Source organism: Gasterosteus aculeatus, chromosome 17, assembly GCF_964276395.1.
Source record: "Gasterosteus aculeatus chromosome 17, fGasAcu3.hap1.1, whole genome shotgun sequence".
Classification (NCBI taxonomy): Eukaryota; Metazoa; Chordata; class Actinopteri; order Perciformes; family Gasterosteidae; genus Gasterosteus; species Gasterosteus aculeatus.
The window spans coordinates 1,281,261-1,305,697 of record NC_135705.1 but is presented as its reverse complement, the minus strand read 5'-3'; the positions used below and the strand labels follow the sequence as shown (position 1 = coordinate 1,305,697).

Below are 24,437 nucleotides of genomic sequence, written 5' to 3'. Positions count from 1 at the left end.
GCGTGTCACTGGGTTGGGTATGTTTTTACTGGAAGAGTGAGGCTGCGTTTTGCTTTGCAGGATCAAAGAACAGACTATATTTACATTCTCCAGCTGAGAGGACAATAAAACCATAAAACACAATTGGGTTTGTTTTTTTGCAGCTCTGCAATGTCGCTGCGTGACATCACACCTCCGGCCACTTCACATTCACAGCATCGCTGGTCTCAATCGAGACAACAGAAGGAACATGGTTTTCAGCAAAAATAAAACTACAGAATGCGTCATCTTGTAATTATGACTGTTGTTTCATAAGCCTATTATCACAAGGCATTATCTGTTAATCAAAGCTTTAACAATGAAGCCATTCATAAATGATAATTTCACAAGTATAATGTAACTTTCCCCAGTACTTTGAAATGATTTGATTGTGAGACAGAATTCTTACATTGCGATCTTTTTGTCATTATTACGGCATCACATAGTAATTACAAGACTAGTTTCTCTTAAGAGAACATCATAACTATCATTTTATAGGAGATATTTTATTTTGTAATTATGAAATATGAATATCACAAATACAAAGAAATCTGTCAGGATATCTTTTCTCAGAATTAAGAAAAGATGTTCTATCAATTACGTGATAAATAAAAGACATGATGTAATTATTAGACACGGATCTCAATTACAAGAAATTACAGGTTTTGGGATGAAAATCTTTAAATTATAAATTCTCTCGCGACTCAATTTCCTCATTATTATAATTTTTTGTAAAATTATACCAATGGAAATTTGTTTTCTTGAATTTATGAAATGCAGAATTCATAAAGACTGGAAAACAAATCAAATTCATTTTAATCCCAGAAATATTAATCTTAATTACAATAAAATATCTTCAAAAAGGATTTCTGGCTTTCCATAAATATGAAAGAGACCGTCCAACATTATCGAGGTTTAGCACAAATCCCCAAAGCACGGGGAAACTTTTAGCTTAGCGTCAATACAATTTTTTTTTTAAATCCACCTTCCCACAAATCAAACAGCAAACACAATATACCAAAATGTTGGAGTGTTCATTTAAGGAAAACTTTAACGGCTAAAACTAGCAAGTCGTAGAAACATCTCGAGACGCGGCGCAGCCCAAAGACACATTCAGGATTACGAACATCATCTAGAGTCCAAAAGGTTTCATGCACAAGAAAACCCCAAAATATCCCCCAAAAACAGTTACTGAAAAGAGAACAGCGGAGAATTATAAAAATAATGTGGAGTATTCTGCTGGTTAGACCTCAGCATTACTGATGCATACACACGTCTACCTTTACATACAAGGTATAGATTTTCTTAATAACACTTTGGTTTAGTTTAAAACAAACTATCATAAGCTGTATAATACAGAACAGATCCCCATTTTTAAAAATTAAAAAGAAATGAACAATTCAATTTTGTTTTTGATGACTTTAACAGCAGATGATGAAAACATAAAGACTACATATCAGTTTAACTGTACATTATGTACACAGCCAGGGAGGACACCAAAATCGCAGAAACGCACGCACCATCAGCCAATCAGAGAACAGGATGTGTGATACCCCAGTGGCAGCGTGCGGTACTGCAGCGCCCCCCGAAAAAAAACATATCACAATAGACAGCCATCAGAAAAGGGATGTCGTAAAACCACAAACTGCAACTCCATCATACATAATTTGATCGATCAAAGATTGTATTTGAAAAGTAATCATTACGCAAAGCATGTGGGCGAGGCTGGAATTTGGGGGCGGGGCGAGAGGGAGCGACTACTGTGCGTAACACGGATAAGGAACAAACATTCAGAGGAAGCAATTCTCATAGAAACTCTTTCGTCTTGGGGTCCGGTGTCCAGTTTTGTTTTACATCCACGGTGGAGTCAGGAAGTGTGAGTGTGAGTCGCTGTTCCTTCAGTGTTTTCATTAATAACGGCTTGCTTTTGAAGATCTGTTGGTTCATAACTAAAATCAAACCAGATAGTAAGTTGATGTTCAGCAATATTAATGGTGTTAAATGCAAATACATTTAGAACAAAGAAAATCTTATTAGAAGATTTTTCTAGAAAAAGGTAAAAATATATATCCAAAAAAGGGGACACGACAGGAAAAATATATATATATTTTTTTAAGCATATTGACACAATGAGAAATAAAGCCGCTTTAGGTGGTAAACGGGATTTGGTGAATGAAGACAGATCAGGAAGCCTGAAATAACTTCTCTCCACCTGGTGCCAAACACCGGTCACGTCTCGGGTCACACTGCCCGGTGGCTAACAGCACCATAGCAAGCGTGACGGGACGTCAGTTCGATTCCCAGGTTAGAGTCTCAGTTCAGACTTGCAGCAACTACGATGTCACTGCGAAAGCTGGGCCTACTCCTGCCCAATGAGTTACCCACAATGCACCGCAGTATTGGCGGGTTCATGCTCTGAAGGACATTTGTCGACTGGTCAGACCGAAGCGAGGAGGCGGGACCTGTAGACGTTCCCTCTCAACGAGGACCGACGGGTCCAATAGAAATGATAGCTGCCTTGTTGACCAACCACCAAGCCCTGTCGGTGCGGAGGACCAATCAGAAGTCTTCCAGTGACATCACAGGAGAATGAAGAGGTTTTTATTGCTGGAGCTCAGCTACGTTATCTAAACCGGCTTCCTGTTGCTGGGCAACCGCAACGCTCACAACTTCCCCTTTGATGTCACAGCTGCGACCAATCAGAAAAGCTTGTGTGAGGGGACGGTGAAAGGATTGGCTGTGATCCATAACTGCATGTGGACAGATGCTACAGGTGCTGGTGAGGGACAATCTGACGATCAAAAACAGAAACTTTACACAGAATAAGGGACGTGGTGGCGATCCAAGCTCGCCACTTTCACACGGCGGCCATCTTTTCTTGAGGACTGCTGCTGCTGCTGCTGCTACAACTGTTGTTGGTGTTGGTGGGGGGGGTTGTGTTGCTATTTGTGTTGTTGTTATCGTCATGACTAACAGGTGAGATCACCCCGCTCTGCGTCCTTTCAGCGGTCTTGGGGGTGGAGTCTTTTTCTCCTGGGGTATTAGGGGCGGGGCCGGGCGAGGAGAGGGAGGCGGGCTGTGAGGGGCGGTACGCTGCCAGCAGCTCGGCCAGACGTTCTGGAGTCGGCGCCCACTTCGCAAAACCGGCGTCGTTCTGGAGGAAGAGTACAGCAGTACCGTGTACCGCCCGGTAGTACAATTCATCCCTGCAAAGAAACACACAGACACAGAGTTCACACACTGCCACTCGCGCAGGTACCAACACGGGTACTACGGCGAGCTGTACCTCTTGCAGATGTGCTGACTCCCAGAGCGATACTCGTGCTCGTAGGCCGGGACGTTCAGCTGGTGACGCAGGAATCGACTGGCCTCCATGCGTGTCAAGGCTGGGGTCACGGGGTTACGCCACTCTGGGACGAAGACAATGAAGGACAGAGGCTCCGAGGACTTGTCCAAAAGCTCCTGGCAGGAAGATACAGCCGGGTTTAAGACAGAGTACCAAACCAGTACGGACCGGTAGGATGCCAGCTGATCCAGACTAACGCAGACTGGTACTAGTAAAAGTTGGTATACACACACACACACACACACTGGCACGGACCAACACAAGCTGGTTCAGACTAGTTCAAACCAGTATAGTACTAACTTGTATACAAAATATTGGACGGACCTCAAAGTGTGCCACCATGGCGTCCATCAGCTCTTCACAGAAGGGAGGATTGGCTTCGAATGAACCGCTGACAGGACGGAAGGACAGGAAGGGCCTGTAACACACAACAGGTACACAAACACACACGGTTAATACTGTAATGTTGACAATAGAGTACTAAACCGGAAATTATTTAAAGTCCTAATTGAGTCAAAGAGCTAGAGTCAAGTTCGGTTTGTCGTGTCACGGCCTGATGTAGGTCTTTAGTCCTCCATGAGCTCACTATGAACACGCGACTCACACGTTAATAATCTGCACTAGCTGCGTGTATCCGACCTGACAGACAGACAGACAGACAGACGAGGTGGTAACGACCGTCTCACCCTCTGGATCCAAAGAAGCTGTCGATGTCGGGGAAGGCGGAGCCAAACTGTTTGAAGTAGCAGTTGAGCGGTGACGCGAAGCACTCGAAGGAGACACCAAACTGGCGAATCAGCGCCTCGAACACCGACACCGGCAGCGCCCCCTGCAGACCCGTCCCCTCGTTAGCGCCGCTGCCAAACATGACCTGGACGAAGCGAAGGCACAGCTCGTTAACTCACCAACTACCAGAGTCAATAGCAAACGCACAACGTCATCAGGGTGTGTGGGGGGGCAAACTGTTGACAGAGAGGTCAGAGCTGACCTGGTATCTCTTGAGGAGGCACCAGACTCTGGACAGGAACTTCTCGAAGCGCGTGTCGTCTATACAACTGTACCGGTACAACAGCTCCTGGACACACAGACAGAATATGACAGACGGGCACGCAGAAGATGTGTAGACCACTGGAGAGATACTAGTGTGCTCAGCTGACAACATCAACACAAACTTCAGTCTCAAGTCTCTTACAAAACAGCCAAATTAAAGCGTATATTTTAGGTCCTCTGATGGCGTCTCATGAGTATTTTTATATTAAAACAAGTGTATATTTGTCTTGTCTTCTACATTAAGTCACAAGACGTGTCCTTAACACTTCCTGCTTGCATGATGCCCCTTTCCTAAAACTCAATAAAACCTTCCCACTAAGCTGCACTACGAAGCGTCTGTCTGGTTTCCTACTGAACCTCGTGTTGTCATGGTAACGATCAGTATTGCCAGCGTTTCTCTCACAGCACTGACCAGTTTGCTGAAGTGACCCCGGTTGACTTTGACCATCTCCCCTTTGAAGCGTAGGCAAGCCATGTCGTTCTCAAAGTGCAGCTCGACCCGGGGGAGGAGCGGCGAGGGGAGCGCCAGACGCACCGGGTAACAGTAGACCAACCGGGACTGCTGGGGGGACGCACTTGCCTCTGATCACACACACAAAGAAACAGCAACACATTAACAACCCCCAAGTACGTTGATCTGGTGTGTGTGTGTGTGTGTGTGTGTGTGTACCTGTGGGGGGGTCCTGCAGCAGACTCAGATGCGTCTGCCTCAGCCGGCGGCTGTACTCTGCAGAGAGCTGGTATATCTTTGAGCAGATTGCCTCCACAGAGTCTTTGGCGACGGCGGTGAGGTGAGGACCACACTGCTCCCTCAGGTGCTCCAGACGGTCCTACACACAAGAACACACACACAGAAATGACATCACATCCTGGCACAGTAGACTTGTCTTTGTCTCATCACTGTGTTACAGCACATGGTGGTCCTGAAGAAGTCTGCACGATCTGAGACATCTGGAGAGGTCAAAGGTTACCATGTAGTCCTCCTTGCTGGCGGAGTGATCTCGGCGCAGCCAGTTCATGGTGTCTTCAGCATTCCACTTCACCACCTTCCTCCTGTCTGGACTCGCATTCCTACACAGATCAAAAGGTTAATAGAGCAGCAATAGCTAAGAATATAGTGTGGTTTTAGAATGTAAACTGACAAATATTACGCCTACAAAACTTGCTTGACAGCATTAAATAACGTGTTAAGAGAATTATTTAGCCTCCACCAACACTCTGTGTGCCCCCCCCCCCCCAACTACATCCACTAACATAAAAAAAGAGTTTGTAAAAATGGTTTACAGATAGAGCTGCCTGGTCGTTACCGGGATAAAGCTCCAATTGGTCTTCTGAGACCTACCTGGAGTCAATCATCCTCTTGGCAGCTTCAGCGTATCTGAACAGCAGCCTCCGGGCCTCCTCTTTGTACTTGATACGTGCCAACCTGAGAGAAAAGACGCAGGAATAAGAAACGCATCAGCAACATAATACATCGTGACAGGTGCAGGGATGCAAACACAAAAAAAAGGAGCAGTAATTGAAGCGCTCGCCGCGCGGCAAATGTCCGTGTGCTTGATACGGACGCTACGCGCTTTATTTATTTTTTTGCGTGAGAAATTGGATGTGTGGGGGGAGTGACTGTCACGCTCAACTGACAGTTGAGAGCCCTGCATTATTGTTGGTCAAATTACTATTGATGAAATTGTAGTCAGACCCCCCCCGCCCCCTTAAAAAAAAAAAACTCTTCGGATCTGCACGATTCACACAAGTCACCCAAACTGACGTGAAAAAAGCGAGAGGCACCGAAAAGCGTGCTGATGTTGGGTACCTGATGGGGATGTCGTTCATGATCTCTCTGAACATGGACGGGGAGATGACAGGCTCGCAGTCGCTTGGCAGTAAGGGGTCGTGACCTTTGTCGATCAGTTTCCTCTCTAGTAGCCAGCGGTTGAAGGATTCCCGGGGCGGATCAATACCTGAAACGCAGACAGACCAACAGACAAGACTTACAACTACACAGACTTTCAGTAGGCGATAAACAAAACAGCATCCTTTAAAAACTGTTTCTAACATTCAGAGAACTGACGCCACAAATCATGCAACATGAATTCAGTTATTCTGACTTGTTCAGTGTATTAAATTAAAAAAAAAAAAAACAGCGAGTGCCGCTACCTTCTCTCTGGTGACACAGTTCGTGGTAGTGTTGCCGAAGTTTGGTGACCAGCTGAGCTCTCTGCAGCTCGATCTCGGGGTGAGGGGGTAGCAGGTTGTTGTCGGGCGGATGCTCTCTGATTACCGCGTTGGTCTGCAAGTCTAGATCCCAGTAGATACTGAAACGGCAGCAGTAAACAACTTCATCAATAAATATCACAATATATTGAATAATAATAAAAAAAATGGACGACTTTCTTGGATTGTTTTGGCTCCTTAACGCCATCAACAGAGAAGCTAAAGATGCTAACGAGGCGGGGTCGTGGCCTCAGCACTCACAAGGCTGGCCTGTATACCGCAGGGGCGGGGCTTGGAGTTGTGGGTGTGGCTGGTTGTGCTGGCTTTTCCTCAGTGGTGGAGTTCCAGGGTTTGACCCCTGCAGTGCTGGGAGAGATGGGGGTGGTGGGTTCCACCTGGAAGCAACATAAAGTCCAGCTGAATAAATAAGTAGGCTTGACAACTCAGTTTCCCACAATCCACTGCTTACTGGTCTCGTTTAAACTGCCATGATCCGATTCAAGACCGTTTCTTTTACCTTGACTCTCTTGATGCTGTTAGGTCCCGCCCCCTGCTCCTCAGAGATCCTCCTCTTCCTCTGACCGTTCCCCGGGACACAGCCTCCGCCCTCCGCAGGAGCGGCGTTCAGGCCTAAAGGATCCGACTGCAGACAGACGGACTCAGTTCCAAACTAAAACTAACTGTATACATTATGCATTGAGAGCTTTTAAAAAATGTTTTTTACCAAACTGCTCCAAATATAACTATGTTGGGTTATCTATCGGCAGCTCCTGTTTGCAGTGTTTCCATGACGACTATCTCTGGATTGTTGTTGTTTTATCACTTGCATGCACCGGTCCTTTCCTTTCACTTCACACATTAACAGGAAATAGGGACATTACTCACGATGACGTCATGCTGACCCAGCACTGGGACCTCCCACAGGCTCTGATTGGTAAATCTGTTGAAATAATACGGTCGGTTCTCTCTCCGAGACCAGCACTTAGCCCATCCAGCCTGGACCAGTTCATCTGTCAGACAGGTAAAGACAGAATCTCTGGTAAGAATATCCTGAAACTACAATACATTAAGAACAGCGTTGCCAGGATCCTTATGGGGGTCCAGAAATGTGAGCACGTACCACCCGTCCTACGCTCACTACACTGGCTCCCTGTCTCATTCCGGATTACCTGTCAAGTCCTACTACTAACTCATAAATGCTTAAATGGACATGCGCCTCCCCATCGGCAAGAACTACTTACTCCCCAAACCTCCACCCTCGGATCTCCAAGCAGCTCGCTCCTCCGTACACCAAGCTCCGCACCGTGGGCGACCGGCCCTTTTGTTCCCTGACCACCTGAGGGCAGCAAGGTCACTCGACTCTTTTACTCCCATAAGTCCCCCCCCCCTATGTTTTTACTTTAACTATATTTTACCGGCTCTGTTGTGCTGAGAGATCTGTTGAGTGAGTTATAAATAAAATGTATTAATATTAAAGCTGTATTGGCTTATATCAGCTTCTGTGAAGACAGCTGTGTCCGTCACGCACTCGGGTGAATTAAAACATTAACAAACCCTAATTCACAGCTACGATTACAAAAGGATCAGGCGTTAAGGAGTGGGGACAGGAATTTGTTTAAGAAGTCATAATACAGGTTTGGCAAAGCCAAACAACAATACTCAGAAAGGCTCCAACAGCAGTTATCAGTCTGGAAAGGCCTCAGAATGATTTCCAACTACAAGCCCAAAGCCCCCCCACTTCATGAACAACCTCTGCCTGGCCAACAAGCTGAACGATTTCTACTGCCGCTTTGACAAAGGAGCAGTCCTGAACTCATCCACAGCCTTCTCACCCCCCCCTTCCAGCACAATCGGGGCCCATGCCCCCCAGCATCTCTTCCCACCGCAGAAACATTTTTTTCCCCATCAGCAGATGGTCTCTTGAACCAAGTCTGTGTCCCCCATTGACTTCATACTTCATCCCCGGCTTTTGCATAGTGGTTTCTCTCACCATGGAAACATACATGTGTTTTAACATACTTATCAGTTCATATTGTGCATTGTATATCTTTTTTTTTTAATCTTATTTTACTTTATTCTTTTACTGCACCAATGCATTAAGGCAAATTCCTCTATGTGTAACATATGTTGCAATACAGGGCTTCTGATTCTGAGAGAGAGACCGGTCAGAGAGACAGACGAGTACTTAGCCCATCCAGCCTGAATCAGTTCAACAGACAGACAGGTTGAGACAGACGGATATACCTGGGAGCTCAGGTGGTTTGGAGGTGGAGGACGGAGAAAGGGGCGGCCCCTGGGAGGAGGCGGAACCCAAAGGGGGAGGGGCTCTGACGGCCGCCTCCCCTTTCACCAATCCCTGGCTGTCATTGGACATCTCAGCTGCTTGTTAGAATGACATCACCTGCCTGGAAAGGAACAAACACTTTAGTGACTTTCATAATAAAGCTATGCTCCGGTTGCAAATATAAATTAGAAACATCTCTTGATTTATTACCTTAATAATCAAGGATTTATTTTGGCCATATAAGAGTCGCTGGTTGTCACTTTCAGATCTCTGATACAATTGTTTTGACGCTTTTGGTATTGGTCTTGTTGTCCATTGTCTCATTGTTCAACGTTATGCACCAACCGACATGTCAAATTCCTTGTATGTCTAACATTTTTTGGCAATAAATGTTCCTGATACTAATTGATGACCTATATCAGTAGATCTAATGGATCATTTTGTTGTTACATTATAGAGCCTGGTCTACAAGGATCTATTTTTGCCCCCCTCTCCAAAATAGTTAGTAAACCATCAGAAATACTAAATGTTACCCCTTTAAAACAATGTATATTTACAATTTGCTGATTACTGTTAAACTATAATGGTTGGTATAATGACAAACTAAAACAAACTTAAATCTGCTTAAACACTTCACCCAGATCGTTATGCTGACTGAGGAAATCAAAAAGGAAAATCTGATCACGGTCTTTCAGCGCTGATCGATGTGTAGTCAAGTGATCATCTTTTGTATTGTGAAACAAACTGATTAAAAAATAGGCAACGGATAAATCGATTAAGGGGGAAATAATCTAATGAATCAAAAATTGTGACGGACTGGGACAGACTGACGTCAGCAGGCTGATGACGGACCGTCTGAATCTGGCGGCAAAGCGGACCGATATGGGTTCAAAGCTGGTTTTAAGAAAGAAATCGACATTTAAGGTCACACCGTGTCCGTGTACGTGCAGTAAAATAAAAGCGCTGGGTAAATCCATTATATAAATTCTGATGTTTTCGTTTTTGTACGCAGGAACGAGGGCTTGCGGTAACGCGCGTGCGCACGGTAGGCTTTCCAAACAAACACGGAGGAGGAGAAGAGAAGGAGGGGGTGAAAAAGAGGGGGGGCAACACAAAGCTGCGGCTGCCTCTCGGAAGCCCCGGCAGAACACACGGACACGGCAGCACTCGGTGTAGGTCCACGGCGGGTCCGAACCGGGAAAAAGTGCCTTAATAACATAGCGAGGCCAACGGGACGTCTTTCAAGTTCCACCATTAAAGGCCATTTTGCGCCAACCGCCCGGCCTCCGCTCAAAAGCGACAGCTGCCGTTAAGGCGCCACTTTAGACAAGATGGCGGACACGCCCCTGCCACAGGGCTGCGCGTCCCGCACATAATTTCTGTTCTTTACTACAAACTCAGCTACGCTACGCACAGGTACTGCGCGCCACCCGAAGGCCGAAACCTTCCGTCGCGTCTCGGTCCGGTCGGAGCGGCTCTACACGACCGCCTGCTCTTACCTTGACTGGTTAAATTGCGGAGAGACGCGGGTTCTGTCCGTTTGTTTCGGTTCCTCCGCTCCGCTCCCTCCCCGCCTGCTCAGACATCTTTACAGGGACCCGGAGTGCGCCACTGCGCATGCGCAGCTGCCGTACTGCTTCCTGTTACGATACGTCCTGCTCCCGTCGCCATTTTGAGCGGGTCACTCTCCCCGGCAGCTCCGGCATTTGATTAAAAACATGTTAATAAATTGCTATTTCTTTGATGGAATAGTGTTAATAGTCCGATGCTGTAAAGTCTTGTGTTTCTTGTCTTTTTATTTTTTTTTAATGACAAATCAAATCTAGATGCTTCATAAGTAATGTTAAACCATCAAAATAAAAATCCGTATCATGTTACCATGGTTTTTTTGCCTTCCTTCTTTGAATCCCAGTTTGTACTCACTGAGCGTACTTGGTTAAAATCTCTCTCCGCTTCATCTCTGACTACAGAGACATTCTGCCAATTCATATATTCTGATCTTCTTTGGCTTCTAGTTTCTTTCAATTTTGTATGTCGTTTTCTTTACATTGTTTCATAATTTAGTTTGCGGTTTGGAGACACTTTTGTGGGACTGTTCACTGCATGGAAACATACAACCCAAAATACAAGAATGAAATCGGAAGTAATACTTTAGGATTTAGGAAGTATTTGAATTGCCAAATGACATGAATAAAAATATACATATAACTCTTCCATCTGAACCTGTAAAGGAGCTCTGTGTAGGATTAGTGATATCTAGTGGAGAGGTGGTGGATTGCAACCAAAGTTTAACTTTCCCAACATGTTGGAGAAGTAAGGGGCCCTTTGGATAAAATCAAAACATAAAAAGTTCTCTCTAGTTCGGGTTGATTTGTCTTTTCTGAGCTACCGTAGGAAAACGGCAGTGGAACATGTTTGTTTTCTTCATTCTAAGCCAACGAGAGCCCAACAATTTGCAGTTACTGACTTAACCTCAAATGAGAGATTTATTCTGAATATTCTATTCTATTACAGCCAATAAAATCCTACACAGCGTTCCTTTAAACCCACATGGACGAGGACCCCTCTTCAACATTTATAAATCCATCAGCTTTAACGGGACGTAAGATTGCTACCGGGTGACCAATAAATGGTTTTCTAGAAATGGGTCAAACTGAGTAAGAACACTTAAAATGTTTTGCATCGCTAATAAATAACGTACATATTCTACATAAAATACATATTATTCATGAAACTGGACAGACTCATAGCAAAGGCCTCTAATTTCTCACTGTGTAACTCAATATACACTTTTACAGTAACAATTTATTTCAGTAAAATATAAAGTATGAAAGTATTAAGATGTTTTCAACCAAATTAACATTACACAGAAATGAGATGTTTGACATGAATGAGCTCAGACATTCAGAGCACCAACAAAGATTAGTGACTTTATTAATTCATTAAAAGTTGAAAGGTCACAGGTAGTTTGAAGGCATCGTTGACCATCAACTGGCAGGAATCTTGATGATGGTTTTATATTTATATTTTATAATATTGTTTCTTTATCATTTGTAGGTGTAAATGAACAAATAACACGAGGTTGTAATATACTGTCATCGGAAAGGATATTTCCATTAGGAAGAGAGCTTCTCCAAAAGCTGTTTAACGATAACAGAAATCACTGTCTCCCTATACAGCAGACAACTGCTTGATTACAGTTTGTTATTACATTTACATCACAGGTCATTTAGCTGACGCTTTTATCCAAAGCGACTTACATTGCATTTTTAACCCCTGGCTTTTTACATTTTGCACGGGGAGCATTTGGGGGTTAGGTGTCTTGCTCAGGGAAACTTCAACATGGGACATGGGACAGCCGGGACTCAAACCACCAACCTTGCGGTTCCCAGCGCTCTCTCTGTACCCCTGTGCCACGACGACCCCAAACCAGTTATCACATGTGAGCCGTGTGCCATGATAAAGACATTCATACATTATGTACACCGTAGAAATAGACTCAGAAATCACTTACAGGAGCCTTTTTGAAAATCAATAGACAATGGAAAAGTATTTTGCATTAAGTTTTAAAGTATTTTGGGGGTTTGGCGGATATTTAAAATTTGCTTTAAATCAGCAAACGGGACAAACAAAATGGCTAACTCCTCTTCACTGATTACCAGTTAACAGTACAGGCGGACCAGCAAACAGCACGACAGAAGATGAGCTGTGCCCTGAAGGTGACTCTCGTCCTGCAGGTTGTAGGGGCCCATTAATACGGAGGTGACCTTCGTCACATCGCTGCTGGTTTGTGGCCATCTAGAGATACAGCGGTGCCATGTTGTCAGGATCTGACCATGTTTTGAAAGCGAAGGACTGACGTACAGACACCGTGTCTCTGGTAGTGGTAGCGGCCTGTCAATCACACCAAGGCCCGCCCTAAGGCATACCCTGCTTTAGGGTCTATTTGACTCTAAATTGACCATAATTAACTAAAATAACATCATGTTCTATTTAAGAAGAATTGATCCTAGATATTGAGACCACAAACTCGTGTTTACAACTTTTGGTGAGGGAATAAATCCAGAGATCCTTTTCACATAGACTTCTATACAACCACACTTCTTATTGCCTCCAGGTGAGACGCCCCATGCCGGTCAGGAAAGAGAATTCCCGTTTTAAGACACTCCAATATTGGCTTCACCCAGTAGAACAGGAGCTTACTGCCTGGTAGAGATCCATCTAGAGGTCAAGTGTCAGGTGGAGGGGGTCAAAGGGGGGGTCAAAGATCAGAGGTAACCGAGCTCTCCTGCTGCAGCAGTATGTCAACTGCGGCCTCCACGTCCTCCACCACGTGATTGGGCTCCACCAGGTCAAGCTCCAGCTTCAGGTCTCTGTGACCATGGAACACTGACTCTGTGACAGCATCACTGCGGTCGCTAGGCAGCGGTGAGCGAGGGTTATAGACACCTGTGCACACCTGTGGATAGAGTAGTTCTGTGTTAGTGACAGAATGTATTACAACATGTTATTATCAGCGGGTCAGTGGTTTGATTCATGCTACTATGGTTTCAGTGTCACTTTGAAAACATCACCAGTATGGAGCGACACTGAGCAGCAGCAGACACCAGCTCCTCCTCCGGCACCGCCATCGTCATTTGACTTCCTGTTCCCTGAGCAACAAGCTTGGTTGTGGTCGCCATAGCAGCATGTTGCTGACCCAGGTAGCGGTTGTAGAGATTAGCACCATAGATATCAGTCATCAGGTTGTCGCTAGGCAAGAAGAAGAATATTTGGTTACCCATTTGTGTAGCTGACATTGTGGATGGTTGGGTTACTGAATGGGGTTACGGACTGTTTGGTGACCAACAGCATAGATGGTGTTATGGACAGTTTAGTTACCCAGTGGCATTGATGGTGTAGTCAACATTCTAGGTACCTAATTATGTAAATGGTGTTATGTGTAGTCTAGGTAACCAACAGCAAAGTTGGAGTTACGGGCGGTTTTGTCACCAACAGCGTAGATGGTGTAGATTGAGTACTGGTCCATGGTGTGTAGATAATGGTGTGAATGGTGGTTTGCTACCCGATGGCGTAGATGGTGGTGAGTTTGCGGTTGTAGTTCTGTAGCCTGAGAAGTTGCTCAGCATACTGGTATGTCAGCAGACTGGGTTTTCCCAGCAGTGCTTGGTACTGAAGCTCTCGACCCGTCATCTTCCTGTACACAGACTCCAGACACACCAGGAACATCCCGTGACCAAACCTACGGCCACAAAGCAGGATAAAAACTGATGGACATGGTCACCTGAAGGGCTAATCTTAATTTCAGCCCCACCCTGAAGATATGGACGCTCACATGTCAAACTAACTTCCTGTATGTGTTGGTTACCGTGGTGACGGGGCCTCAGCCATCCACATCAGGTCTATGTTACAGGCGAGGACGGGCAGCTGGGCGGGCACCTGAGGGTCGTAGGCAGAACCTGGACTCCCATTGGTCAGGAGCACGTCGATCAGCAGCTGCAGGTTTGTCTCCCACCGGATTGGCTCTCCGAACAAGATTATTGCTACAGCACCCCAGAAAGTAAGTCAGGAGAAATCAACAAAATAAGAACCAGAAAACACAAATCAATATATTGGGGTGTGTCTCCTGACTATTTAGCTAATTGTTTATCATTTTTACTTTAAATCCCATTTTTATGTTCTATTTGTTTTTGTTTCTTTTATATTGCCAAAATATATTTATACCTTCATTTTCACCTGGTAAAATGACAACATTGAGAATATGAATAAATATTAAATAAATATTAAATAAATATTGTTGAAAAGAAACAGTGTTTTTTATTTACTATGTAGTTACCTTCTATTTTTGGAAGAGTCTGCAGAGGGGACGACTGAAACAGAATAAAGATTCGTGGATTACTTTGCTGCTGTCAGAGACCTAAAGTCACCTGACACAGGTACGGTACTTACAGGTAGTTTGGGTCTCCTGTTGTGGTCCACCATGTCCAGCAGGGGGTAATGTTCTCTGAGTTGCTCGACGCTCACAACCTTCCGAAAACCCAAACTGGCGATACGGTCAAGAGTTCAAATCAATCAATCCGACTTCTTCTCCTGGAGGATTTAAGTTATCGACACTCTAAAAACGACGATGTCAAAGAGCCTCGGACGCTATTGCCAAGGAGAAGATGCCAATCAGAGTTTGGGTGTGAAGGATACGTGTTGGCGATATCCGTCACTGGTCCCTGTCCGGACACTAGGACGCACTTGTCGTGAAAGGCCTTCAGCATCTGCAAAGGACTGTGGGAAAGAACCACCTGCTCCGGGGCGATCTAAGGAGGGAAAGAGAGATGCTTCCCTTACATCATGTCATCAGCGCCTGCCCGCTGTTGTCTTCACCTCCGTCCTATCATCACCTACGTCCCATTGTCTTCATGTGCGTCCATTCGTTGCCTATGTCCCATCATCCCGTACGTCCTATCATTGTTACCTGTGTCCCATCATCCCGTACGTCCTATCATTGTTACCTACGTCCCATCGTCCCGTACGTCCTATCATTGTTACCTACGTCCCATCATCCCGTACCTCCTATCATTGTTACCTGCGTCCCATCATCCCGTACGGCCTATCATTGTTACCTGCGTCCCATCATCCCGTACGTCCTATCATTGTTACCTGCGTCCCATCATCCCGTACGTCCTATCATTGTTACCTACGTCCCATCATCCCGTACGTCCTATCATTGTTACCTACGTCCCATCATCCCGTACGTCCTATTATTGTTACCTGCGTCCCATCATCCCGTACGTCCTATCATTGTTACCTGCGTCCCATCATCCCGTACGTCCTATCATTGTTACCTATGTCCCATCATCCCGTACGTCCTATCATTGTTACCTATGTCCCATCCTCCCGTACGTCCTATCATTGTTACCTGCGTCCCATCATCCCGTACGTCCTATCATTGTTACCTGCGTCCCATCATCCCGTACGTCCTATCATTGTTACCTGCGTCCCATCATCCCGTACGTCCTATCATTGTTACCTGCGTCCCATCATCCCGTACGTCCTATCATTGTTACCTGCGTCCCATCATCCCGTACGTCCTATCATTGTTACCTGCGTCCCATCATCCCGTACGTCCTATCATTGTTACCTACGTCCCATCATCCCGTACGTCCTATCATTGTTACTTACGTCCCATCATCCCGTACGTCCTATCATTGTTACCTACGTCCCATCATCCCGTACGTCCATTAATTGTTACCTGCGTCCCATCATCCCGTACGTCCTATCATTGTTACCTGCGTCCCATCATCCCGTACGTCCATTAATTGTTACCTGCGTCCCATCATCCCGTACGTCCTATCATTGTTACTGACGTCCCATCATCCCGTACGTCCTATCATTGTTACCTACGTCCCATCATCCCGTACGTCCTATCATTGTTACTGACGTCCCATCATCCCGTACGTCCTATCATTGTTACCTGCGTCCCATCATCCCGTACGTCCTATCATTGTTACTTTTGTCCCATCATCCCGTACGTCCTATCATTGTTACCTGCGTCCCATCATCCCGTACGTCCTATCATTGTTACCTGCGTCCCATCATCCCGTACGTCCTATCATTGTTACCTACGTCCCATCATCCCGTACCTCCTATCATTGTTACCTGCGTCCCATCATCCCGTACGTCCTATCATTGTTACCTGCGTCCCATCATCCCGTACGTCCTATCATTGTTACCTGCGTCCCATCATCCCGTACGTCCTATCATTGTTACCTACGTCCCATCATCCCGTACGTCCTATCATTGTTACCTACGTCCCATCATCCCGTACGTCCTATCATTGTTACCTGCGTCCCATCATCCCGTACGTCCTATCATTGTTACCTGCGTCCCATCATCCCGTACGTCCTATCATTGTTACCTATGTCCCATCATCCCGTACGTCCTATCATTGTTACCTATGTCCCATCCTCCCGTACGTCCTATCATTGTTACCTGCGTCCCATCATCCCGTACGTCCTATCATTGTTACCTGCGTCCCATCATCCCCTACGTCCTATCATTGTTACCTGCGTCCCATCATCCCGTACGTCCTATCATTGTTACCTACGTCCCATCATCCCGTACGTCCTATCATTGTTACTTACGTCCCATCATCCCGTACGTCCTATCATTGTTACCTACGTCCCATCATCCCGTACGTCCATTAATTGTTACCTGCGTCCCATCATCCCGTACGTCCTATCATTGTTACCTGCGTCCCATCATCCCGTACGTCCATTAATTGTTACCTGCGTCCCATCATCCCGTACGTCCTATCATTGTTACTGACGTCCCATCATCCCGTACGTCCTATCATTGTTACCTACGTCCCATCATCCCGTACGTCCTATCATTGTTACTGACGTCCCATCATCCCGTACGTCCTATCATTGTTACCTGCGTCCCATCATCCCGTACGTCCTATCATTGTTACTTTTGTCCCATCATCCCGTACGTCCTATCATTGTTACCTGCGTCCCATCATCCCGTACGTCCTATCATTGTTACCTGCGTCCCATCATCCCGTACGTCCTATCATTGTTACCTGCGTCCCATCATCCCGTACGTCCTATCATTGTTACCTACGTCCCATCGTCCCGTACGTCCTATCATTGTTACCTACGTCCCATCATCCCGTACGTCCTATCATTGTTACCTGCGTCCCATCATCCCGTACGTCCTATCATTGTTACCTGCGTCCCATCGTCCCGTACGTCCTATCATTGTTACCTACGTCCCATGATCCCCTACGTCCTATCATTGTTACCTACGTCCCATCGTCCCGTACGTCCTATCATTGTTACCTACGTCCCATCATCCCGTACGTCCTATCATTGTTACCTGCGTCCCATCATCCCGTACGTCCTATTATTGTTACCTATGTCCCATCCTCCCGTACGTCCTATCATTGTTACCTGCGTCCCATCCTCCCGTACGTCCTATCATTGTTACCTGCGTCCCATCGTCCCGTACGTCCTATCATTGTTACCTGCGTCCCATCGTCCCGTACGTCCTATCATTGTTACCTGCGTCCCATCATCCCGTACGTCCTATCATTGTTACCTGCGTCCCATCATCCCGTACGTCCTATCATTGTTACCTGCGTCCCATGATCCCCTACGTCCTATCATTGTTACCTACGTCCAATCATCCCGTACGTCCTATCATTGTTACCTACGTCCCATCATCCCGTACGTCCTATCATTGTTACCTGTTCCGTCAGCCGTGAAACGCATGGTGACCCAACGGGCACTGTCACGGCGATTGACCCATTGCCCCCCTGTCCTGTCCTTAACACGTACGTCCCATCGTCACCCACAGCCCAGTATCACCTTCGTCCTATCATTGTCGCTTACGTCCTACCATCTTCAACTACATCCTATGATCTTCACCTACGTCCCAACATCGTCACATGCTTCCTGATGTCATGATCTAATGATCAAATTACTGTGAATATTTGAGATTAACCAAGATTATAATGTGAAAGGAAACACATAGATTAGATTAACATCTAACACCTCTCTTCTCTCTCACGCTCCGTCTCCACCTCTTTGTTTGTCTCTTCCTCCATATGTCCAACCTCTCTCAAGGTGTCTTTCCTACCTGGACCTCCAGCAGGTGAGACAGCTGCTGGGCCTTGTGATGTCTCTGACAGCTTCCTGCATTGGTGACGAAGACGACAGGAAACAGGAAGTTGTTGTTTCGGTCCAGAAGCTTCCGGAAAGCTCGCCGAGCAGCCGGAATCAACGAACCGCCACGAAGCAGGACGCCGTCCACGTCAAAAAGGACGCCCGCCTGATAAAGACAGACAAGAAGAGAAAGACAGGTCCAATAGACAGACCGGTAAGAGAGAGAGAGATCGTAGCAACTGTCATGCAAGTAATCAGGGGAAGAAAACAGCACTTAATAAATAAAAACAATACATATAGACATTAGAAGATTCTTAGAATTTCATTACTTCAAACATTTCGAGATTAGAACCTTTGGCTTAAGTCATATAAAATATTAGTAAATCATAACAATAATGCTCCCCGGATGCAGTGGGTGTTAATCTAAAAAGACAATTATACGGTCTTAACACATAAATATAGATTATTTTTTATAAATAACCAGTTTAAATTCATCACTATTGAAGCAGCTTTAATTTGGTTTCCCAAAGCCCAAATCCTTTAAACATCGCTTCTGATTATTTACTCAAGTATTAAATCAACATCCACCTAAATTAGATTTTTAGACAAAAAATGCTGTTTTGTAATAAGCTCTGACTTCTAATTAGACTAGTAAATATTATAATGTAATCACAGTAAGTCCTTTCAAACTTTGTTTTAAGGTCAAGCTAAAGGTGATGATGACCAGCCAAATGGTTCCGAACTCTGACAGTTAATGGGGACGATGAGCCGGTCCCCTTATTGTAAGAGAGTCCCCTTGAAGTCAGTGGTCCCCATAAGACACACACACACACACACACTGACCTGTCTGCTGGTCGATATGGATCTGACCGTCTGCTGCAGGAATCCTCGACACCACATGATGCCTGTCTGTCTGTCGAAGACGAGCCTTCTGCTCCCCGTTTAAACTGACTGACCTGTGACATCATCGTGGGGAGGAGCCTCTCTCAGACACACACACAGTAACGTGCGCTGATTGAATGCGACTGACGACAGCTTTCTCCTCACATGACATCATGTGCAGCGTTTCGCCATTAATAAGCCGATCACATGCTGCAGAATGCTGCCACCAATCAACCAATCAGCATGCCAGACTGAAACCACATGAGGAGACGGACAGAGATGCTCTAAAAAAGCTGACGACCGGAGAGACTGAGAGACATACAGAGACAGAGACCAAGAGAGAAACTCAAACAAAGAGACAGACGAGATAAAGATGGACAGTTTTGAGGCCAATGTCCTCTTTTTTTACTGGGGATCTCATCATGTGTGTCTGGGTTTTTTGCTCAGGTGTTCTGCTACATATGTTTAAAGGTAGTAGATCAGAGACCTTTAACCTTCAAATCTCTGGAATCCAAAAAACACGCAGAGAACAAACTGTGCTGAAGATCGTTTTATTAAGAAACAAGGCTGGGTAAAAAAAGACGATATTTACATGATGGCTGACAGTCAGTCAGACAGACGGGTTCCAGTCAGACAGACAGACGGGTTCCAGTCAGTCAGACAGACGGGTTACAGTCAGACAGACAGACGGGTTACAGTCAGACAGACAGACGGGTTACAGTCAGACAGACGGGTTACAGACAGACGGGTTCCAGTCACACAGACGGGTCACAGTCAGACAGACAGACGGGTCACAGTCAGACAGACAGACGGGTCACAGTCAGACAGACAGATGGGTTACAGTCAGACAGACAGACGGGTTACAGTCAGACAGACTGGTTACAGTCAGACAGACGGGTTACAGTCAGACAGACAGACGGGTCACAGACAGACGGGTTACAGTCACACAGACGGGTCACAGTCAGACAGACAGACGGGTCACAGTCAGACAGACAGACGGGTCACAGTCAGACAGACAGACGGGTTACAGTCAGACAGACGGGTTACAGTCAGACAGACAGACGGGTCACAGTCAGACAGACAGACGGGTTACAGTCAGACAGACAGACGGGTCACAGTCAGACAGACAGACGGGTCACAGTCAGACAGACAGATGGGTTACAGTCAGACAGACAGACGGGTTACAGTCAGACAGACTGGTTACAGTCAGACAGACGGGTTACAGTCAGACAGACAGACGGGTCACAGACAGACGGGTCACAGTCAGACAGACAGACGGGTCACAGTCAGACAGACAGACGGGTCACAGTCAGACAGACAGACGGGTTACAGTCAGACAGACGGGTTACAGTCAGACAGACAGACGGGTCACAGTCAGACAGACAGACGGGTTACAGTCAGACAGACAGACGGGTCACAGTCAGACAGACAGACGGGTCACAGTCAGACAGACAGACGGGTCACAGTCAGACAGACGGGTTAGTCAGACAGACGGGTTACAGTCCCAGCAGAGTTTTGGCAGCCTGACTCTGAGCCTGAAGAGTCTCGCTGGCGTAACGCTGCAGCAGCTCCATCTTCTTCCTCCTGACCAGAGCCTCCTCCACCTGAGAGATCATTTGCAGGTTAAAAAAACACTAATTCCCCATCAGCTCCTGTTTTGTGTCTGCTGCCACGCACCAACCGCCAAGACAAATTCCTTGTATGTTTGACATATTTTGGCAATAAATGTTTCCTGGTTCCTGAGAAACAGGATCATGTGACACATTGACCCGTGTTTCAAAGACCATTTTACCCATTGCAACAAGAAGAGGAACTAGTAACTGCGATATCTCGCGGTTTGGGGATTTTGGTGTCTGTTTGGTTCTGACATGCAGCATGTGAACGACGGGCCTCACAGACACCTCACACGTGTGTGTGTGTGTGTGTGTGTGTGTCTCACCTCTTTCTGTGAGGGAACAGGTACGTGTGCGAGGAAGGTGACCTCTTCTCCCTCTTGGTCCTCCCGGATCTCCTCCTCATCAGGCTGCGCAGACACAGAAAACAAAAGGATTCAATCATCAGCAACACGTCTGTCCACAGTTCTACTTTCCTCCACAGCTTGTGGGATGTGAAGGGCAGTTCACCTCCTCCCTGTGGACCTTGTAGATGCTCTCCTCCTCCTCTTCCTCCTGTGGCTTGTCTCCTGACAGGCGAGCCTCTTTCTCCGTTTTCCACTTCTGCACCGCCTCCACCACAGCTGATCGACACACAACAAACGACACACGACGTTCGCATCGTGGCCACAACACCGGATGGATTGTCTCAACAAATAATTGATTGGTGTGTGAGGAATTGTTATAATGGGATAAAGGGTTAATAATTTGTGTATTATATAATCTGAATTAATTCATGACAAAATAGTCCCACTGTAAATGTCATAAATATATAATTGTAGGTGTAGAAAAAATAATCTGATGTTTATATGCGGTTAATTATTGTGAATGTATAAATAATTATATAATTGGACGGTATGAATCATAAAATGATCTGCTTGAATAGATAATTCAAATAATTAAACTGCATTCATGATAAAATAATCTATAGACACAAATCCATAATCGGAAGGCGGATATAACAAATAACCATATAAATAAAGAATAACCAGACCTTGCTTCTCGTACTGAGCCTCCAGAGGCAGCAGCACTCCGTCGTCTTCGTCTCTGTAGCCGTAATACTCTGCGTCCACTTCTTTCATCAGATCCCCCCTCGTCTTCCTCAGCGCCGGGGCAGCTGGGAGTCACACGATCAGAGAGGACCAATCAGACAAGTGCCGACTTGATGTAAAAACAGGAAGTGAAGACGTAAGGTTACATACGTTCCTTCTCAAACAGCTCTCTGACCCCGGGCAGGTCTCTGGCCGCGCCAAAGTATTTGTACCCTCGGTTTCCTGGAACTTCCTTCCCCTCGTGGTCCAACATCCTCGGACCGACTCGCTGAAAACACAACAAACACGAGCGGGTAATCGCACAACATCTCACCAACACGAGGTCAACAACACAAATATTTATTTACCTTGTAGTCCGGTCCTCTCAGCTCTTTGATCCGGACCTCCCAGTGACCTTTCTCCCTCAACAGCTTGTTGATCTCATCGTTTAGGTCCCGAATCTTGAACTCCCCGAGACCGGCTGCAGACAGACAGGTCGGAGGGATACAGGTTAGAGACAGACAGCGTGTCTGGGATCTCTCACAGTTTATCAATATTTGTTGAGTTATTTTTTTTTAATAAATACTCACCATTCTGGATCTGAGCCACTTTCTTTGAGATCTCACTGATGATCTGGAAAACACACAAGCACGTTAGACGCTCTGCTTCACGTTCAGTGTCGCTGAACGTTTGTGATGAAACAAAGCAGCTGAGCATGAAAATATTTGGTTCTTTGATGAAGAGCTGCAGGAAGCTTGTGGATATGAGGGCGAAGGAGCCCACGACTACAACTCCCAGGGTGCATGGATGAATTCATCAGCCATCCAGCCGGCTTCCTCTCTGTGTTACAGCCGCCGAGGCACATGGGTAATGTAGTGTCCATTAGTCAGACACAAAAAACCTAACATGTATGGAAGTGGAGCTAATCCTCGAGTTCAAACGATGGGAGTGTGTACCTGGCGTCTCCATTTCTCTGCTTTCGGAAGTTCATTGCACTCGGACGCCAGAAAAGGTCTCCTCTCCTGCAGACAGATGAAGACAGGTGAACATCATCACGCAGGTGAACCCGGCTGAATGTATGCAGAGTAGAACCTGACCTTGACTTTCCCCTCCTCCAGCTGAGCCTGTCTGAACCGAGCCAGAGCCGTCCTGAGAGACACGAGGGACACAGTTAAAGACGGTAGAACCACACTAGAACTACATTAGAACCACACGATAACCACAGTACAACTAGAACATCGGGATCCTGAATGAGCCGTAACCTCAGTCTGCCTCATGTCAGATCATTAATGAACTCAACATTGGAGCCTATAACAGTAGTTTTATTCATTAACAAGTTGATGAACAATAATCTGCAACTATTCTGATGATCAATGAAGTAATTAATCAAACAGTTGTTGGTTTCATCTTGTTTAAATTACAATTTTAAAAGATTTTTAAATTGTTGATTGAAGAAAGTAAAACAAAAGTGTATCAACTCATCTAGAACATCTTTACATTAATGACAGCAGCTGATAAATGAATTAAAACATATCCAGAAGTAATTACGTGTGTAAATATTAAGATCAGAGTCTGTAAATACTTACATGGCCTTCTCAGCGTTACGTGCCTGTGGAAAAGGACAGAAGTGATAAAAACACATTAAGAAACATAAAACGTTATAAATAAATATTATGAATGTAATTCAGTCCAGATGATATCTTTATGGTATTTCATCATTGTAAAAGGTGGACATGCCTGATCTTCAACGACTGTCTGCTAATTGATCCCAATGAGATATTAAGATTTTAACCAATGTATTCTACACGTTTAACATATATATTTCAAACAATATAATATATATGAGCTATATTGTTTAATCAAGTAATAATTCGCCCTGAACCAGCTCACTCCGGAGTCCATCCGGGAACCTGCTGCTAATCAGCGTCACAGACGTCTTTATTAGAATTATTACCATTTATTTATATATTCATTCCGCTTCTTACCATTTCTGCTGCTGCTTTTATGTGTTTTTAAGAATCCGCTTGTGGAGAAGTCGAAATGAGAGGGAACCAAAACGATCCACACACGCCGACACACAAACAGGAAGTACTTCTGTGGCTGCTTCCGGTTCAGTGACGTATGCGCCACCGCGGCACCGCCACCTGCTGGACGGGCGTTGATCACCCGCCTCCACCTCAATAACGTAAAAATAAATAAAAAAGAAACACAAATATCTAAACCAAAATATATATAGTATTATAAAATGTTGTTGTGAAATAAATTAAATAAAAACCAAGAGTTCGTCTCAGCCTCAAGCGCAGG

At 45.6% G+C, this 24,437-nt stretch overlaps 3 protein-coding genes across 4 annotated transcripts; all 3 read right to left on the bottom strand.

Annotated features, from left to right (window-relative positions):
- Positions 1-5: 5 nt before the first annotated feature.
- pcif1 (phosphorylated CTD interacting factor 1) lies at positions 6-10,698 on the bottom strand. Of its 2 annotated transcripts, none has more exons than XM_040203133.2 (16): positions 10,409-10,698; positions 8,870-9,030; positions 7,511-7,635; positions 7,143-7,268; positions 6,887-7,020; positions 6,569-6,726; positions 6,225-6,372; positions 5,757-5,840; positions 5,386-5,485; positions 5,085-5,244; positions 4,827-4,996; positions 4,353-4,439; positions 4,051-4,235; positions 3,689-3,782; positions 3,305-3,480; positions 6-3,224 (listed from the first exon to the last, which is right to left on the bottom strand). In XM_040203133.2, the coding sequence occupies exons 2-16, from the start codon at positions 8,997-8,999 to the stop codon at positions 2,876-2,878; spliced, it is 2,226 nt and encodes a 741-aa protein (XP_040059067.2). In that variant the 5' UTR covers positions 9,000-9,030; positions 10,409-10,698; the 3' UTR covers positions 6-2,875. The 2 variants fall into 2 exon arrangements, with proteins under 2 accessions (XP_040059067.2, XP_040059068.2); XM_040203134.2 differs by lacking the exon at positions 10,409-10,698 and adding an exon at positions 9,120-9,328.
- Positions 10,699-11,784: 1,086 nt separating this feature from the next.
- Positions 11,785-19,572, bottom strand: LOC120834830 (haloacid dehalogenase-like hydrolase domain-containing 5). Its single transcript, XM_040203131.2, has 9 exons — positions 19,412-19,572; positions 18,543-18,734; positions 15,105-15,217; positions 14,859-14,952; positions 14,746-14,779; positions 14,278-14,452; positions 13,975-14,151; positions 13,484-13,661; positions 11,785-13,368 (listed from the first exon to the last, which is right to left on the bottom strand). Exons 1-9 carry the CDS (start codon positions 19,466-19,468, stop codon positions 13,171-13,173), a joined length of 1,218 nt encoding a protein of 405 aa, XP_040059065.2. The 5' UTR covers positions 19,469-19,572; the 3' UTR covers positions 11,785-13,170.
- A 413-nt stretch (positions 19,573-19,985) lies between these two features.
- Positions 19,986-24,301, bottom strand: isy1 (ISY1 spliceosome associated protein). The gene is made up of 11 exons (XM_078092674.1): positions 24,119-24,301; positions 23,720-23,742; positions 23,231-23,282; positions 23,090-23,155; positions 22,724-22,766; positions 22,502-22,614; positions 22,305-22,422; positions 22,097-22,219; positions 21,574-21,686; positions 21,390-21,473; positions 19,986-21,054 (listed from the first exon to the last, which is right to left on the bottom strand). Exons 1-11 carry the CDS (start codon positions 24,119-24,121, stop codon positions 20,947-20,949), a joined length of 846 nt encoding a protein of 281 aa, XP_077948800.1. The 5' UTR covers positions 24,122-24,301; the 3' UTR covers positions 19,986-20,946.
- Between the last annotated feature and the right edge of the window lie 136 nt (positions 24,302-24,437).